Genomic DNA, 18548 nt, shown 5'->3' with positions numbered 1-18548 from the left:
AAAAACAAAATGTGGGCCCTAAACCTTCATGGTAAGTTTGAAATATCGAAAGAAAACAAAAATCAGCAACTCTTAATTTTTGAGAAGCCAGAACTGTGGTTTTTCGGCTTTTTTTTTTTTACATAGACGTTATTTTCTCCTAATTTCAATCTAATAATACTAATTTGTCTGAGCTTCACTGAGTTTCTGTGCAGGCTCACTGTACTGGACTGTGCTGGACTGTACTGGACTGTACTGGACTCATATGATTTGCAGCGGTAGCACCAGTTGGACCTGGTTCTTTGTGAGTGCTCTGATTGTGAGCTCTTGAAGCAGCGATATGGCACCTCTGTCCTGATGTTGTGGTAATGTGGTCAATATATACCCTGTTTTTTTTCAGAGGGAAGATTAAGCATCATGTTTTGTTTTTTAAATGTTTTAAATAGATGAACAACGGAAAACGATGAATATTCAAGCTTGTGAACCTAAAGGAATCGTTGGACACGCTGGGAAATTTGCTTTTTCACTCTCTGGAACGAAAACAAGACGAGAAAGTTGATTCCACTTGGAGATGGAGAGTTAGCTTAGCTTAGCACCAGTATGACCCTGTAGTCATAAATCTATGTTTTTATCATAGACAAAGTAAATTGTACAAAAGCACTTGTGATGTCATTGGCAACCATTGTTTTTAGATCATCAAATAACTAATGAAAACCAAACTATACAGAAGAATTATCACTTGAACAAACCTAAAATAACAGAAACCATCTAATTCACGTGTACTTTGACGTTTTAGTTTGACCCGTCCACTAACATGGAGGAGGCAGAGTTCATACCTGGCTTCACTTTTGGTCAAGTCGTCACTTTGGGTTTTAAACTATAAAACAAATTGCATGTGGTCATTTAATTTGCATGTTCCAGAGCTGCTAGTCGACGGAGATCTTATTAGCTGTTTCTTGACTTTATGCTAAGCTACGCTAAACCTCTGCTAGCTGATCGAGCGGTCCCGACCTTCTCATTTATCTCTTGATCGTAAAAAGTGAATTATTGTGTTTCCCAAAAATGTTTCAACGATTCCTTTAGCTCGTGAACATAAAATCAAACGTGCACAAACGATGAAGAGAACATACGACACATATCAAATCAAACTGATGAACCTCCAGTCTCTGCCGAGTGTTTTGTCTTTATCTCTTCAACGATGCGTCCTAATTGTTGTCACACCTGCCGTAGCTGCTGGAGATGGTGTCGTCTATCCACCTGCGGTACTTGGACACGGCAGTGTAGACTCCAGGAAACATGGCCTCGGCACAACCTCTCCCCCAGGACACCACGCCGTAGAGCCGCCCTTCACACACAAGCGGACCCCCAGAGTCCCCCTGAAACAGCAGGGAAGAGTCGAGCTTTACTGAAGGGGGCCTTAATATACAGAAATTAAAGTCCGAATTGTTTTGCTCTGTTACCGCCGCCAAGGGGGTTTTGGAAAAATCGGTTTTATTTTGGAGCGTATCTGAATAAATCCCACTTACTGGTGATGCTGCAGCTGAAACCCTATGACTGTTTGAGTGGATGGTAAAAACTTTATGGACGATAGCACTAGCAAGCGTGTGGCAAATAGCACTGCACAAAAATACGGTGATCGCCACAGTCTAGATAATTAACTGGGCATTAGCCTTGGTGGAGGTGCAGTCGTACCGCCAGAGGTGCAGTGACACTGGAAGGTGTCATTTTACAATTTGAAGCCGATACATTTTATTCCACTGGGAACAGACTGTTATTGTTGGGAATCTGGGAACTCAGACTGTGTTTACTTCCTGGTTCTCTGGTTGGTTTGTGTGTGTGTCCTCCCTGACAGTGAGTGCTGCTGGCTGGGCACGGCCTCCTCCTGGTCACCTGCTTCTCATCGTCCAATCACAACACTCACCTGCTTCTGCGTAGGACCGGTTCGTCACCTGGTTGTATAGCTCCATTATTGTATTGTTCATGAGAATAAACATATTTCCAGTGTTTCTTTCCTCTAGTGTGTTATATAGGTTTTAAATCTCCTCATTTTCCTACTCTGTGTATCTGCATATTGAGCTCCGCTGTGGATGCAAATCTGAATAATTATAGCCATCGGTATCGAGCTCCTCTCACCTTACAGGCATCTTTTCCACCAGTGCTGTAACCAGCACAGAGCATGTTTTCTGTGATGGTGCCAGAAAAGGACTCAGTGCTGTTGCACTTCTCCGTGGAGATGACGGGGATCTTGACGGTGCGGAGGGTTGAGGGGATCTGGCCTCCGCTGGGGCTGGTGTATCCCCAGCCCGACACCCGGCACATTCGTCCCTCCGCTATGGAGGCGTCCTGCCTGGGCAGCAGAGCGATGGAGACGTAGCTGTTCAGATAGACCGGAGCCATCAGCTGAAGAGACAGTGGACAGTGTGATCAGTAACCCTATATCCAATTCAGTCATATAGAGAAACATTTAAAAATATAGAAAGTAGTTTGGATACTGTGCCTTAACAAGCATAATGTCATTGTTGTTGTCGAGGATGTTATGCCCGGGGTGGGGCACCAGAAGCTGGGGCAGGATTTGCTGCTCTGTGCCCTCATAGATGCTCAGAGAGTAGTCTCCTGCTACTATCATCATGTTGTCTACCCTGCAGAGATACAAAGCAAAGTCAAGCATCTGTCCGCACATGTCTACACCTCTAAACTTTAATTTACATATTTGGCTCGTAAGATGTGAACTAGTGAAGTGACTGGAGCCTTATGAAACTTTTTCATGGTTTTGTTTAAGCACTCACATTATTTAATAAGGTCAGGGAAAGAATGACGACCACAGTGACTTCAGACACAATATTTTCCTGAACTTTTAGGTAAAACCACAATGGCAGCATGGTGGCAAGTAGGTTCTGGGTTCGATCAGGACTTTTCGGTTAGAGTTTGCATGTTTTCCATTTGTCGGCGGGATTTATGCAATGTTCATTGGAGACTCTTAATTTCTGGTGTAAGCACGGATGGTTGCTTGTCTTTATGTGTCGGCTCCAGCTCCCCCGCAACCCTTTAAAGTATGAGCGGTTAAATGGATTGGATGGAAAAAACTGCCGTAAACACAGTGACACTGGTATTTATCGACTGGCAGGGAAGCGGGGAAACGCTGACATTCGAGGAAATTGACAACACACGAAAATGTAGGGTGTCATTCAATAAAACGCCAATATCAGTTTGCTCATGTTCTGTTGTAACCCAAGACGCCGCAGTGAACACCAATCATTGTCCACGATTATTGCTTCCTCAAGAGCCAAAGTGTTGGTGATCTAAATGAAGGTGTTGTGTTGTCGCTGAGCCTCGAGGCCAACGTACGCGTGTGCTTACCAGAGCTCCAGTTTCGCGTGATGCAGAACTGACTATCCGATACGACTCGGAGAAATTACTGGATCTTCAAATGAAATCCTTTACGCGCCCGTTTACATGCACAGAGGTCATTGTGTGTCAAGGCGCCTTTTATTGCCGCACACAACTTCCTTTACAAAAAGCTGAATCAGGACACAAAGACAGTGCAGCCTCCCCCTCCCCTGACCTGAGGTTTATTTTACCGATTCATCAAGTTTGTGTTTCTGTCACACAGGTTGTGTAACTTTCACACTCGGCGGAAGAGAAGATGAGCTCACCCGATGTTACAGTGGGCCGCCGTGATCACCCAGTACTTGTTTATCAAGGAGCCCCCGCAGATGTGCTGGTTGTCTGTGGTCTGTATCGACACAATGTACTTGATTGAATGTGGGACTGGTGCGTATCCTCCCACTATACGCTCCGCTGCCATGTCGAAACCTGAAACACACACAGGGATGGAGATAAAGATAAGCTCCGGTTGGGTTTAGAGGGAGCAGCACACGTTAGTCCAGGAGGTTTTTGTGTAAAACCACACAGAGCCAACGCAGCTGTGGTTTTATTACTGCACTTGCAGCATCAGCAGGAACAATAAAGAATAAAAGAAATAAAAGAAACAACAGGGGGAGGGGGGGTCAGAAGATCAATTAGAAACCATCTCATCCTTGAGGTGCAGTGATTGACAGGGAGGACAATCACAGACGTATAGTCTCCATCGCACCTACTGACACAATTACATAAATCTGAGTGCAAAATTTAATTTCCACTTTATACTCTTTTGAATTCATTGTACTCCACAATTCAGTGGTGCCTTTAAAACCTTTTCACTCATTAGTCCCAGTTACTTCCCAGAGTGCCGACCTTTTCCTCCTGCTTTTACTGTGTCGTTTATCTGCAGCAGCGAGTCCTCGTGCAAACAAAGATTGTGGAGCTCATTTAAAATAAGCTGAATCAGTTGTGTTAGTGTTAATTAGCGGCGGTCACCATTGAACTGGTGGCGCCTTCGCAGACACGTTGTTCACACGTCTGTCGTTGTCTTCACCGAGTGGGAGATATCTTCGGTTTCGTGACATTTCTAACTCAGAATGACGAGTCCGCGGCTTTTTCTCTGAGTCAACCGACGGTCGTTATGGTTTAAAGGTTCAGTGTGTGGAATTTAGTGACATCTAGTGGTGAAGTTGCATGTTGCAGCTGAATACCCCTCACCTCACCCTCCCCTTGAAATGAAATTGACAAATCTCCTCTAACGTTTATTATTGTTAAATATACTTAATTTACTTTTGGTCATTTCAGGGCATCAGAAACAATCTATGAACATCAGCTAATAGTTGTTGTTGAAATATAATTACAACTTTATTACATTTTGTATGAACATAATGAAAGTTTGTTGTTAATTTACTTGATATTGAACATCTATTTATTTGTACTTTGACTTCCTCCACCACGACTTTATAAAGTGTTCGACCACCTGCTGGCTAAAATCTCTTGTTTGTTAAAAACAGATGATGCAGCATCCGAGTGTGGAGGATTTATTTTAATCTTCTTTTTATTTCAAATGTTTGTTTAACATTTCTACCCGAGTGCGGTAACAGTTGTGACTCCTTGTAGGCAAAGCTTTAAACTGTTTAAACTCATCGTCACTTATCAGAAGTATCACTCAGAATTTCGCTGTATTATCTCGTACAAGGACAATTGAGGCTTTTCAAACTTTAATATCAAAATGTTATTTCTGTCAAACATGTGTTGACATAAAACATCTTTACGCTGTAAAGTAAAAAGAATACTGAAGAGTTAACCTATTACATAAAGTCTAAGAATAAAATCTTTACATTTCACTGTGTTGGATTCACGACCTCATTTCTAGAGATTGATGCAAACGTCTGGAGCTTAATGTGATTAAGTGAACATCAGAGTAACTTCAGCCACAGAGATGTCGTCAGGGATGAAACTGCACCTTCTCATCTCCGTCCTAGATGTTGATCCTGAGCTATAATTAGCGGCCAACGCTGCGTGTCAGGAGCTAAGTGGTAACTCTACACAGTGATGAACACCCACATACAGCTGCTTATGTGAGACCTTGCAATTGAATCTTTAACAATGAGTCTGCTATTGTGCGTCATGTGGGCTGGATTGTTTAGAATGAGACGCAATGTTCCAGCACTGACTTATAAACTTTACGTTTCAATCAGGTAATTCACTGGTAATGTTTGTTATCCACCATTAATGCACATAAATCTACATTTTCCCTTAAAAAATCTGTCTACATTTCACAAAGCAAACTAAGTTACAGTTGGAAAATAAAAGTCCCAGATCCGAGACGCGCTCCAGATGGTTATCAGAGATAATTGCCGGGCACAAAAGCGGGTGTTGGCCACGATTGCTCGTTGTTGGTTACTTGTTGCCGGGTTCATCTGTTGTTCCTGCAGGTTTCAAGTTCTTTCCATGAATAAGCACACTTTTACTGACCTTTTCATCTCAAAAGCTCTTTATCTGGGAAAAAACATCTTTGATGTGCACAGCAACAAAGAGTTTCAACAATGACACAGTGTATTTACAGCACTAAGCTTTACATCACGACACCATGATGTAAAACGATGCTTTATTTTAAATAGAATCATCTTTTCATTTCCTTTCTATCCAAATGATTTCCCAAGTTTCTCCGCTTGTGTGATTTACGATTTTTCCAGCAAAGACGCTCAGTCATGCCCAGATGAAAATGGCTCTGAGTCACACTTTCCTGCCAAAACACCGTCTCAAGGGAGCGTCAGAATCTAAAAGCACCACAGCTACAAGATGTGCATGTTTGTTAAAAAACATAGACACAGCACAGCCATGTAAATACACATTCGGTTTATGAACCCGAAACTGTGAGAGCCCCGTGTTGTTTTTCCAGGATGTTTAAAGTCAATGTGACCCAAAGGCTAAAAACTTCACTTTAAGCCCTTCTCATAAACAACCTGCAGATTCACGATAAAGAGGCTTTACTTACAATTCACAGCCAGTAACTCCAACAGTATACAAAGCAGTAAAGATGGCAGGTCCATGGTGAGACAAAGGGAGCCGCAGACTCAGTGAGAGGCTTCACCTGTGCGCTCCTTGTCTTATCTTAACGCGAAGGCATCACACCTGCATTCTCAGGTTTCTTATAGTTCTTATTTCCGTTTCCATGGTCACCTCCTTGTCCCGAACAGATATATAATTGAAGCTTCTTGCAGCACAGCCCCTTGTCTCGCCTCGTCCACGACCTATTCAGGCTTCTTTACCCCCCCTCCATTGTTCACCCATCACCCAGTTTATTGTCGGCCCATTCACTGTCACATAAAAAGGATATACTGTGCTTATTGTGTGGTCATGAACCTGTATGTCAGGTCCCGCCGTCGATTTTATAACGTTTTTTTGCGCGGCTGCTCTGATGTTTACCGCCGAGCCCAATATTTGACACGTGATTTTTCACGATTGAAGCTGCGGACGTGGATGAAATGGGACGAGTGAGGGTCTCTGCAGCTTTTCTCTGCTCGGGGGATTTCCCCGAGAAGGACTGACGAGGGAGTGGACTGATGACAAACAGCGGAGGCGTGCGTGTCAGACCGGGTCAGGCCAGCAGGGCTGTCCCGTATCTATTCCCGGGGACAGGTGTCATTAAAAATGGAGCAGGTCTCATCAACCCTCTGATGAGCCCCTGACCTCGGCCCTATCGTTTGCCCTCGCCGCTGCTGATAGCTGCCGCCAGGCTCCCGGTGCCGCTCTCATCCCCCGAGTGCTGACCACAGCCGTTTCTTCCACATGACCCTCGGGTTCAGTCCGAGTGATGGCATCATTACACATGGCTGCCAACCCCCCCACCCCCCCTGTGCTCACATTCATCTGCCCGGCCCTGGAATGAGAAGCCAGCTGTACATCACAAAGCACGGAGCTTGTGTTTTAATACTCTCACTCACTGTAAACTCATCAGCCGACTGGAAATAAAGGGGTTTGAGTTAAATAGCTTCCAATAAATCACACTCACTGTCACATTGATTGGAAGAAGAAGAAGAAGAATAAACACAATAAACAATAATTGTGTATAACTCCGCATTTGTAACTTGTTTTGTGGTTTTACAGACAGAAAATGCTATAAATTAATATATATACATTACATTCATTGGATTTCTTTATATTGCATTATATTACAAATGCCACATACACTGGTGAAGCCCATGAAATGAACCTGAAAGTGGAAATGAAGTAAGTAGACCCTATATTTAAGTTTACATATACATAAGCACACACACATATATATTGATGTGTGTGTGTGTGTGTGTGTGTGTGTGTGTGTGTGTCTCTCTGTTACCATTTGATGATCATTTTTCAAAAGGTTTTTTTAGCAGTATTTGATTTTATGAGCTTTTCAAGGGGCCATGTCTTTAGTCACCGATTTGGGAAACGAAAAACTCAGCCCACTTAAAGAATGATTAATTCACGGCTGTAACAAAATGTTTCAGTGGAACGGAGCCGTGTAGATTCTGAGATAATCCCGGTGCACGTCCTCACACTGAGGTGGCACTTCTCAGTGTCGTCAGCTTCTCCAACAGCTCCAGTGACTCAGCACTGACCTCCGGATCAAACCTGACGTGTTTCCTCCTTTGAAAAATGTCCTCAGATACAAATATGTCCAGATACTCAAAGATTTCTCATTACGTATAAATTGTATGTGACATTAAATGCCTCATACTTTCCAACAGTGTAACAAAGAGTGAATATGAACTTTGGTTTAAAGAAAAGCATTTTTGCCTTTTAAACTCAACACAACTAACTTAGCTGCATAGAGAGAATATTTGTAGAACTTATCTGTATTGAATTTATACTGTTCTCTCCAGGAACATTCTGGAAACACTATTTTACAGGTTTTATTTACAGCTAATATCCTGGTAACCTTCCTCATAATCACCAAACATTACCTGGCTTCAGCTAAACTGGTCTGATAATTATTAGGCACTCACTTGTTTTGTTTGAGTAGTTAACTAATGTGTTTATGAACAACTTTTATTTACTGTCAGGCTACTTACTCACAGATTCCGAGTCTTTTCTAACACGCGTTTTAACACTTTTACCCAAATTAGTATCATATTGCATCGACTTCTCTTAGAAACATCCTGGTAATATACCAGCTATGTTAAAAGAAATTAAGGTGGAAGGTTTCCAGGAAATTAACTGGAATATTGACCCATAAAACAAAGCATCACTGACATTCTAGATGTTTGTATTTTTCTATTTCTTGTATAGTCTCAAAACCCATGAACATAAAACCACGTCACATGAGGGCACAGAACAAAGATCTGCACCGAAAAATTTAAAAAGGGGGATTTTCTGATCTGTGTAAAAATAAATGCTGTCCTGTGGGAACTGGGCTGTGGCCACCGTGGTTCGACCCTCCTCACGTGTTCGAGTCCTCGGACGAGGAGACAGTGGGCGACGCCTCCACTCTTTTGATTGGTCTCTCTAGATAATGACAATAACATTTGATTGGCTGTTTGGTTTGATCTCTTGTTCCAGTTTTTAGTTTTTGTCCTCTAGATAAAGATGTAGGACACAACAGATGGTAAAAGTGAAGCCGAAGCGTCTCAATCGCCCCCTGGTGGCTGGCTGCAGTACAGGTCATAAGTACAAATAAAAAAAAAATCTCAAAGTTCATTTCTGTCAGTTTAGGTACGTTTTATGTGTCGCTGTACAAACATCACTGTTTGACGGCTGAGACTGACTTACGATCAGTGGAGAATTACATATATTATTCAATTCTTTCCAGTCAAAAACAACATTTTGAATACCCACAATTATTCCTAATAATATATATCATAATAATAGATTACTTACTCCTATTTCAAATATCTATAATCCAATAGTTTTAATATCATATATACAAAATGAAAACCATTCCAGATATATGAAATATCAGAAAATACATGAGTAAAATGTCATAAAGTTATTCACAAATGTCATTGTGACATCTTCGCCTGTCTTCAGGCTGCGGGTGCTGAAAGTGACCGAAGAAGAGGCCGGTCGTCATGGTGAAGACGAAGGTGAGGACGAAGAGGATTCAGCCTCTGACGGGGATTTCTCCTCCCTGTGTCGAATCTCATTGGGTTTCGTGGTTTATCCCACAAAACAAGCAATTTACAGGCAACACCTCTGAGCTCTGGGAATATGATATTTTTCTCTATTATCCTTTTCACATTTACTAGACAAAAGATGAATAGAGAAAAAAGTTTTGATTGAAGATTACTTTGGTTTTATTTATAGTGATGGATGGTATTAGTTGTATTAAGCCTGTTTGTAAATCACTGAATAATTTATTCTTATGTTCAATTTTAAAGTTAAACAGTATGCGTGGCTTACTGTGAGGTACCGTGAGATCCATGAGATACCGCAGTGGCGTATGAAAAACAAGGGTGTGTAGTGGAGTAGAACCAAAGTCTGTAATGGAGAGAACAAAGGTTACAGATCTACAGTAACAGTTCTACAGGTTATGTCCTCAGGCGGTAAGTGATTCATACAGACCTAAAGGGAAATCAATAGATAAATAATGGCTTTCACGTGTGTGATCTGAATTTAGTCATTTATTTGTCTATTAATACAAACAGCAAATAGTGAAGAGTTCAACATGTTGCGTTGTTGTAAATATGTGTTGATTAGTAAATGTCACACGTTTAAATAATATTCTAGAATATAAAATATTCACGAATAAATGTGAAACCTCAAAACTCTTTTTTCAGGTTCAGTTCAAGTTAAACGATGCAAATAAAAGTGGGACTTTATTTTGTATTTTATTCACCAACAAGACAGTAAACACATGCTCGGTCCCATGACCCAGTAACAATGAGGGCTGTGCACAGGCGTTCCCATCTTACATAGCATCATATCCCAAGGTGCGAGCAGAAAAGCAAAGCTTAGAAATTGACCAGATACAAGAGAACGCCAGAGCTTTGTCATGTAGTAGGTCAGTTTCTTTGTTGCAGTGGGAGATGGAGGCAGCACAGAACAAGATGGAAAGATTATTCAAACAAAGGATTTGGGTAAGGGTACAGTTACACTATAAAAGGGAACAGCTGAGCACTGGCCCCTCCAGTTGGAGATAATCAGAAGATTGTTGTGTTTGGACTTGACAGGTGAGTAGGAGGCGGTTTAATCTCTTTTTATTTTATTTTTTTTAAAAAAGAAATGTCATTATAAATATGAGTATGTGACGATTTCGGGATATGATGGTGTTTTAATAAATAAATCATTGTTGATCCATTTTTTTAAACAACATCCTGATTCTCATGTTGAATGTTCCTCATTAAAAGACTGCGACCAATCAGGAATTTGATTTTAGTTGTTGCTGTAACAATTGATTTGCTTAAACAAGACATTTGTGCACCAGGTAAAAAAATGTATTGAATGAAAGATAAAGATGAATCATCCATAAAAATACCTTTATGTGTCACACACAAGCTGAAGCTTAGATATTCTGCACATTTAGAGGTTAGGCCACAAAGTTCAGGGTGTACAGTGATCCTGGGATAATGCATTCACTTTCTTTTACAAAAGAATAAATAGATAATAGAATTTAACACTATGTTTTATCTACAAGCTACTAAAAAGTCATGTTTCTCCACTACAGGTGATGAGTAAAAATATGGGTTCCCTGCGAAGGTCTATTCTGCTGTTGCTTCTGACTTTCTCAGTGTCAGGTAAGTTCCTCGAGTCTTTAACATTCCCAGGTCAGAGGTAGCGATGACATCCTCGGCTGCGTCGACGAGACATAAAACTTTTAAAACCATTTTTTCCCCTTTTCCTTTTGTCGACAACCTCACGGCGACACCCCTGACGTGCTGCCCATTCTCACCGTTCACAGAGGCGGCGAGGATCATCGGGGGTCAAGAGGTCAAAAAGTTCTCCATCAAATATCAGGCGTCGCTGCAGACCGAGCGGAGGAGACACTACTGTGGAGGAACACTGGTGCACGCTCAGTGGGTGGTGACTGCTGCCCACTGCTGGAGACCGTGAGTGCCGACACTAGACAGATAATTCCAGAAAGACCTACAACGTTAATGGGCAGGAAGAAGAGTTTTAATAATACCAATGATGCCAGAATGTGTATAGTGACAGTAAAGATGTGTCAGAGGGTAAATTCTGACGCCCTGTGTGACCCTCAGGGCTGATCGGATGAGGGTGGTGTTGAGTGAACACAACCTGAATATTGACGAAGGATCAGAACAAGTCTTCGAGGTGGAAAAGTTATTCTTCCACTTATACAACAGCCGAACCTTCGACAACGACATCCTGCTCCTTAAGGTAAACAGGAGATTCGGTCCCCGGAGCCCTTTGTGTGCTCCTGTTCTCTGTCCATGTGTGTTTGCTTGACGCCCTGACTTTCTGCTTTATGTTTCAGCTAAAACAGCCCGCACAGATCAACAGCTACGTCCAGCCCGCTGAACTCCCAGATGACACAACCCATCCCACTGTGTGTACGGTGAGCGGCTGGGGTGTGATACAGAGGTACAGCCGTGTGCTCTCCCCCGTGCTGCGTGCTGTGGATGTAACAGTGTTCGAATACTGCTGGTATTATTACTACTGGTCCAGGCTCACCCCAAACATGCTGTGTGCTGGAAGTTACAGGGGTGGCAAAGATTCCTGCCAGGTACAGGAAGCTTTCTCTGTTTTATGTTGTTTTCTAATGCATGTGTGCAAAATGATGCTGCCTTATATATTATATACTAATTTTAACATTCATTTCCCTGTGTGCTAGTTGCATGTTTGACTTCCTGCAGTACATACTATGATTAACTGCCCCTTTTCATTATTGGTGTAAAAACTAGATTCTACTCTTTTGGAGGGACGGTTGTGAGGCTGCACTTGGACCCATGACTTTCTTTACAAACTTTAATGCACTGACAAACAAAAGAATGTCAACCTCACTACTAGTCAGGTCACGGGAGCAAAAGAGTTGGTAGGATTCCTTCTCTTAAAGGGGAATTGCAGGTTTTTCCCAATGGGCACTATGTTTAGAAATGTGGTTAATGGTTCTGAAGATGGTCTCAGCCGGCGACCAGGACACGACGGCAAAGGCTTCAATGGAATCTTATGGTGCAACTGTAGTGTGATGAGTTACAGCAATTTCTGTGTAATTTGTGTTCAAACTGAATTCAGAAAGTTGCTCCAAATTCGACTCCGATCGTCTTCATGGATTATTGAAGACTTTCTCACCTCTAATTTGACTTGTCTATCCACAGGGTGACTCCGGTGGTCCTCTCATTTGCGATGGCAAATTCGTGGGCATTGTCTCCTGGGGAATCAGCTGTGCAATTTCATACTACCCCGGGGTTTACACCAAAGTGAGCAACTACGTCCAGTGGATCGAAGACACAATCAAAAACAACACACCATAAACACTTGATCCTGGATGAACAGAGTCATTGAGTCTGAAAACAGGCTAACAAGCTCTATTGCTTTATTTTATTCCCATTAACTTTCTTTGTGTTCTTTCGAATGTCCACTTTACACTCTTAGTTTATTAGCAATTTATAATTATTGGGTTATCGTCTGTAGAGCTATGGTTGTCAGTTGTTTAATCATATTTGGTTTCCTTATAATTCAGTGACTTTTATTGATTAAATGCTCTGAAATGAGATACAAAAATAAGTCTGTTGCCATCATGATTGTTATGATTGTTTTTAAAAGCTGTAAAAGTTGAAGCAGTAGCAAATATGTCCAAGCTGTATTAATTGGAGGTGGGCAATATACTTAAAATTAATATTAACAAATTATCAATCTCTTTATTTTCAAGTTGAATCAAAAGACTATTTCATGTGAAAGAAGTCGTTCCAAGTGATGAACATCTTTCACAATACATTTGGTCCTTTAATGCATTAAAGGACTTGAATAATGAATTAAGCAGCATTTCACAATAAAAACCTTTCAAAAACATGTCAACAGCAACGCTGGGGTCTTCTGTTGTCAATCTTTGAATCTGTCAATTCTGCTGTGAATCTGTGAATCTTTGAATCTGTCTATTGTGTTGAGATTATGTATATTCTGCACTGAATCTATGAATCTGTCTATTTTGCAGTGAATCTGTGAATCTATGAATCTGTCTTTTCTGCAGTGAATCTATGAATCTGTCTTTTCTGCACTGAATCTATGAATCTGTCTATTCTGCTGTGAATCTATGAATCTTTCTTTTCTGCTGTGAATCTTTGAATCTGTCTCTTCTGTTGTGAATCTGTGAATCTGTCTTTTTTGCAGTGAATCTATGAATCTGTCTTTTCTGTAGTGAATCTCTGAATCTGAATCAGTCTGTTGTTGTGACTCTCGCTTTGACCCTTCGGAGCCTCCGTAGTCTCTGTCCCTACGGCGCATGCTCAGTAGCGGTTGTTTTGGTAGTTCGTCAGAATAAGTTGAAGCTCCGTGAACACCGTGAATGACCTCTGACCTCTGCGGGTAAACCATGTCGGTGAAACACGCCCTGCTCCGGGGGCTGGCGCTCGGCCGGTCGGTCTTCCAGCGGGGTCTCCTCAAACCCGCGGTCCGAGTCGCAGCGAAGCTCCGGGGGGACCGCGTAGGCCCCGCGGCCCTCACCGCCCAGCCTCGGTCTTTCCTGCCGGCTCGGTACCGCTACTACCGCAGCTCCCTGCGGGGCCTGGCCGCCCAGCTCCAGGCCGCCGCCTTCAGGAGGAGGCTCATCGGCGGCTTCCCGAGAAACAGGGCCGTGTTCTTGGCGTTCGGTCTCGGCGTGGGACTCATCGAGCAGCAGCTGGAGGAGGACAGGACGTCTGCGGCGACATGTCAGGAGATCCAGGTAATACTCCTTTAGCTCAGTACTGTGATACTTGTACTTCACAAGTACTTCAACTCCTCTAACTACATAGGAACTATATGTAAGTAAACACGTTTGCACATGCATTGAAATTGCACAGACAAATTCAATGTATATGACATAGTTTCAAATAAATGGAATTTTATCTCTAATAATCAATAAACTGTGTGTAAATTTACATTTACACTCAAAAAACATATCTTATGACATGTGAACACTAAATAGAAATGTATACATCCACCAATAACACAAATAATACTTCCTGTGTGTTATGCACATAGTAATATATCAGTCTGTCTGATCATTTGATATTATAAAGTTATACAGATCAATTTAACGTAAAAACATAAGAACAAAATAAAACAAATAAAAATTGTCAAAGAAGAATGAATAAAAGAATAAAAACAATAACATTTACAATAATAAAACTAGAAGATTGTTCCAGAATATTCATCAATTCCTTTTAAGACTTTACTTAAATCTCTTCGTCTTTTAATCAAGTAGTTTTACTCTGTAAAGGATTTGAATACTTTGAATACCACCGCTGGTATTTGATCATGTTGTAATAACATGGAGTTTGTTGACCTATTTAATAACGAAAGGTGTTCAAGTTGCTTCACATGAAACCTGTCTGCTTCCTTTTTACTGTTAATAGGACGATGTTGTTGTAGTCATGGCCACTTCACATGGTTCAAGTGGCTGAAATAATGAATTTGACTGAACAGAAATGTCAGCCTGATAGTTATTGATATATTTATTGCTGATCTGACGTATCCACATCTATAATTTAATGTTTATTTACAACTTTTATTAAGTGTGAAGAAATATTTCTGGTTTAAAGCTCCCAAAACTGAAAAGGACTGAAAAAAAATCTAATGTTTCGACTTACTGAAACAATTTTTGAAATACTAATAAAACCGTACAATTTAATTAAAGAATATGCCAATTAAATAATAAAATAAAGTGTGTGGATACTTTCTATCCTTTGCTGAAATCAAGGCTGAGATCTGCAACCTTCTACTGCTCTCATCTTAAAAAACAAAACACCTCTCTCCAAATCTGCAGGCCGTGTTCAGAAAGAAAAGATTTCAGACGCCAACCAAGCCGTTCACCTCTGGATATAAACTGGAGGACTACATTATTGGGAAGCAGGTTGGGAAAGGCTCCAATGCGGCTGTGTACGAGGCTGCGGCTCAGTTTGCGAAGGAGAGTGACGGCCAGCGCTCGCTGCTGCAGCTGAGAGAAGATGAGGAGGAGGAGGAAGGAGAGAAAGGTCGTTCTCTGACATGCTGCTCACTCACAAACTTCCCTCTGGCTATCAAGATGATGTGGAACTTTGGGGTGAGTATTTTTACAAAGAGATTTCGAAATTCCCCTGTGCTAAGAAAACAAATGGCCGTCACACAGCACATCACTGGTCTGACTGGTCTGACTGGTCTGTTTTGATTCTTCGCAGGCAAGTTCATCGAGCGAGGATATATTAAAGTCCATGTCCCAGGAGCTGGTGCCTGCCGGCCCCCTGGCCTTAAGGCAGGAGAAAGAACAAATCACTCTGGATGGGTTAGTACTTTCATTGTTCCTCACTAGTTCTGCAGTAATAAACATGATGTAGGAAAGATGTTCACAGATCTCATCTCTCTCTACATTCAGGGACTTTGGAGTTCTGCCTAAAAGAGTGTCGGCACATCCTAACGTGATCACAGTGTACCGGGCTTTCACAGCAGAGGTTCCATTGCTACCAGGAGCCCTGGAAGAGTATCCAGCTGTGCTGCCACCCAGGCTGAACCCGGCCGGTCTGGGCAACGATTGCACTCTCTTCCTGGTCATGAAGAAGTAAGACTTGCCATCTGTCACCCTGATGGTGAACAAATGTCACCAGTTTCATCTTAAAACGAGTAGAGTGAATCTCTCTGCCAATGCCAAACATCCCCCTCATGAAACCAAATTACACACACTCAGAAATATCAGATCCCTAAATTAACGTGTTGTTCCTTGGGCCATTTCCCACCCCTCCACAAAATATAATGGAAATAATTTGAGTAGTATCCTGCTCACTCACAAACAGAGAGACTAAAACAAAGCCTCTTATACGCAGGTAAAGGATTGCGATTTGACGACACTCTGTCTTCTTCTGTACCTCAGCTATCCGCGCACGCTGCGACAGTACCTGGAAGTGTCCACGCCAGGCCGCAGGCAGGGCGCTCTGATGGTGCTGCAGCTGCTCGAGGGGGTCGACCATCTGTGCAGACAGGGCGTCGCTCACAGGGACCTCAAGTCAGACAACGTCCTGTTGGAACTCGACTCAGGTGAAACAAATAATCCAGCGTGTCAAAATCTCCGTTTAAGATGTGGCTCCATCAAAGCCTTTCTGTTAACAAAGCAAATTATTCTGTTTTAATGCAGCAGGCTGCCCTCGTCTAGTGATCACTGATTTTGGCTGCTGCCTGGCCCAGACGGACTCCAGTCTGCAGTTGCCCTTCAAAGGTCCGGGGGTCAGCAGAGGAGGGAATCCTTCGCTCATGGCGCCTGAGGTAGATATAAGTTCCTCTTTATTGTAATAATGTAAAAGCAGAATGTCCAACAGTTGCTTGGCCGTCTCTCATTGGCCCGATGAATGGCTTTGATATAACAAATGTTTCATGTGTTTCCGTGATGTGTCCTCCTGCAGGTGATCACTGCAGTTCACGGATCTGATGTGGTGATTGACTACAGCAAAGCAGATGCGTGGGCCGTGGGCGCCATCTCCTACGAGATATTCGGCCAGCGCAACCCGTTCTATCGAGCAGTGGGACTGGAGAGCAGGAGCTACGAGGAGAAGCAGCTTCCTCCGCTGCCCTCTGGTGTTCCAGTCGCTGTGCAGTTAGTGATCCGTTTACTCCTCAGGAGGAACCCGAGCAAGGTACGGAATGATTTGATAGGACACTCGGTCAATCATTGATAGGGTTAATTTCTACAATCATTATTAATAATCATTAGCCAATTACAATTAATCATTAGCAAATCATTACTTTAAAATTCCTTTACATCTTCCTCGTATAAATTACTGTTTTTGTAATGATTCTGTCTGGTAGAAGCTTTGACTTGTTTGGAAACATAAACTCTTCTAACCACAATACTCACTGATGTTTTTCTGTCTCTGCAGCGCCCGAGCGCCCGTGTCGCAGCCGACATGCTACATCTCAGCCTCTGGGGGCGGGAGGTCCTGGCTGATCAGGACAGTGCAGGCATGAGGGGGTTGGTTGATTGGCTGCTGTGCCAGTCTGCTGTGGTTCTCCTGAGGGGCTGCAGAGGACCCAGTGGGAAGAGCGTGGAGGCGGAGCTTCAGAGGAGCTTCCTGTCTAACCTGGAGCTGGAGGACCTGCGCACTGCTGTGGGCTTCCTGCTGTACGGACAGCGTCCGGCCGTGATACTGTCTGCATAGATACACGCAAACTCATAACTTCATAAGGATAGACTACTAAAAGAGGACTGACTACTGAGTACTCAAATATAATTGGGTAACTTACTCAGTACTCATTTTAAAATGTAGTAATGACTACTGAGTGCTCCTGTAATAGTAGAGACTAGTGAGTACTCAGGGGTTTGAACAAATTTGCAAAAGACAAATGCAAATATTTTAGATTTAAATAACAATATTTTGTACTTGTTAAACTGCTGTGTAGGGTGACATTAAGTTTTTCATGGTTGCAGGTAACACTCAGCACACGTTTGTCCATCAAGCAGCTGGTGTCTGGACGGTTGTGGGTCAAACAAGTACTTATTCTCTTATTTTGCACAATGTAACTTATAGAACAACACCGTCCCCGGGTTAAAACTAAACTATCACGTCAGTCATGATGATGGACAGCGTGTGATCGACCCTATGGATGTGATTTTGTTGTTTGGGTTTGCACTTTATCTCCACGTTTGCACTCAGAGCATGTTTGTTTTGCTGCTATATTATATATATAATGCAGATTATACTCTGGGAAATCTATTTAAATGATTTGAATAGAGAAAAGCTATCATCTCCTGTCAAAACCAGTCAGTTAAGCACCTTATTAATAATCATATGTGGCGAGTTGGGGGTTTATTTTCATACCAAAGATGGACAGAAATATTTTGGTATGTCGATTGTTCTGCCGTGTTTTAGAATAAAGGAATCTGTTTGAAAGTATCTCTGAATTGATTGGACTATTTTTTCTACCGCCGTTGTTTCTGGGAGCGACATGAATGGTTACACACTGTACACAACAATGAACCAATGTATATCACCAGGGGGCGCTGTTACTCATTTAAAGTTATATAGTTTTGCCTAAAGATACATTCAAATTAAAGAAATTCCACTGCACTGGAGATTTGGTGAGGGAAGCCATTGCACTACTTC

The 18548-nt window shown here is 42.2% G+C and overlaps 3 protein-coding genes across 4 annotated transcripts; 2 read left to right on the top strand and 1 right to left on the bottom strand.

Annotated features, from left to right (window-relative positions):
• Window positions 1-224: 224 nt before the first annotated feature.
• Window positions 225-6716, bottom strand: LOC117765005 (trypsin-3). Its single transcript, XM_034591204.1, has 5 exons — window positions 6341-6716; window positions 3633-3792; window positions 2477-2618; window positions 2113-2379; window positions 225-1355 (listed from the first exon to the last, which is right to left on the bottom strand). Exons 1-5 carry the CDS (start codon window positions 6393-6395, stop codon window positions 1185-1187), a joined length of 795 nt encoding a protein of 264 aa, XP_034447095.1. The 5' UTR covers window positions 6396-6716; the 3' UTR covers window positions 225-1184.
• A 3474-nt stretch (window positions 6717-10190) lies between these two features.
• Window positions 10191-12999, top strand: LOC117764519 (trypsin-3). Its single transcript, XM_034590375.1, has 6 exons — window positions 10191-10493; window positions 10988-11057; window positions 11222-11369; window positions 11523-11661; window positions 11759-12007; window positions 12600-12999. The coding sequence occupies exons 2-6, from the start codon at window positions 10991-10993 to the stop codon at window positions 12753-12755; spliced, it is 759 nt and encodes a 252-aa protein (XP_034446266.1). The 5' UTR covers window positions 10191-10493; window positions 10988-10990; the 3' UTR covers window positions 12756-12999.
• Window positions 13000-13704: 705 nt separating this feature from the next.
• pink1 (PTEN induced kinase 1) lies at window positions 13705-18338 on the top strand. Of its 2 annotated transcripts, none has more exons than XM_034590036.1 (8): window positions 13705-14164; window positions 15248-15523; window positions 15639-15742; window positions 15833-16015; window positions 16325-16488; window positions 16586-16713; window positions 16851-17081; window positions 17325-18338. In XM_034590036.1, the coding sequence occupies exons 1-8, from the start codon at window positions 13814-13816 to the stop codon at window positions 17601-17603; spliced, it is 1716 nt and encodes a 571-aa protein (XP_034445927.1). In that variant the 5' UTR covers window positions 13705-13813; the 3' UTR covers window positions 17604-18338. The 2 variants fall into 2 exon arrangements, with proteins under 2 accessions (XP_034445927.1, XP_034445928.1); XM_034590037.1 differs by having other exon boundaries at window positions 13724-14164; window positions 16589-16713.
• Window positions 18339-18548: the final 210 nt, after the last annotated feature.

The sequence above is a fragment of the Hippoglossus hippoglossus genome, chromosome 7 (assembly GCF_009819705.1).
Source record: "Hippoglossus hippoglossus isolate fHipHip1 chromosome 7, fHipHip1.pri, whole genome shotgun sequence".
NCBI lineage: Eukaryota > Metazoa > Chordata > Actinopteri > Pleuronectiformes > Pleuronectidae > Hippoglossus > Hippoglossus hippoglossus.
The sequence above is the reverse complement of the archived record's forward strand: the minus strand, read 5'-3'. Positions and strand labels throughout refer to the sequence as shown.

What these genes read in the sequence shown, in the direction of transcription:
- pink1 (XM_034590036.1), top strand. Translation starts at nt 13,814, where the DNA reads ATGTCGGTGAAACACGCCCTGCTCCGGGGGCTGGCGCTCGGCCGGTCG. An exon ending in CGACATGTCAGGAGATCCAG is followed by an intron (nt 14,165 to 15,247) that starts GTAATACTCCTT and finishes CCAAATCTGCAG; the next exon opens with GCCGTGTTCAGAAAGAAAAG. An exon ending in CTCTTCCTGGTCATGAAGAA is followed by an intron (nt 16,016 to 16,324) that starts GTAAGACTTGCC and finishes TCTGTACCTCAG; the next exon opens with CTATCCGCGCACGCTGCGAC.
- LOC117764519 (XM_034590375.1), top strand. Translation starts at nt 10,991, where the DNA reads ATGAGTAAAAATATGGGTTCCCTGCGAAGGTCTATTCTGCTGTTGCTT. An exon ending in ACGACATCCTGCTCCTTAAG is followed by an intron (nt 11,662 to 11,758) that starts GTAAACAGGAGA and finishes TTTATGTTTCAG; the next exon opens with CTAAAACAGCCCGCACAGAT. An exon ending in GTGGCAAAGATTCCTGCCAG is followed by an intron (nt 12,008 to 12,599) that starts GTACAGGAAGCT and finishes GTCTATCCACAG; the next exon opens with GGTGACTCCGGTGGTCCTCT.
- LOC117765005 (XM_034591204.1), bottom strand. Translation starts at nt 6,395, where the DNA reads ATGGACCTGCCATCTTTACTGCTTTGTATACTGTTGGAGTTACTGGCT. An exon ending in GGAGTTACTGGCTGTGAATT is followed by an intron (nt 3,793 to 6,340) that starts GTAAGTAAAGCC and finishes TGTGTGTTTCAG; the next exon opens with GTTTCGACATGGCAGCGGAG. An exon ending in GCGGCCCACTGTAACATCGG is followed by an intron (nt 2,619 to 3,632) that starts GTGAGCTCATCT and finishes GTATCTCTGCAG; the next exon opens with GGTAGACAACATGATGATAG.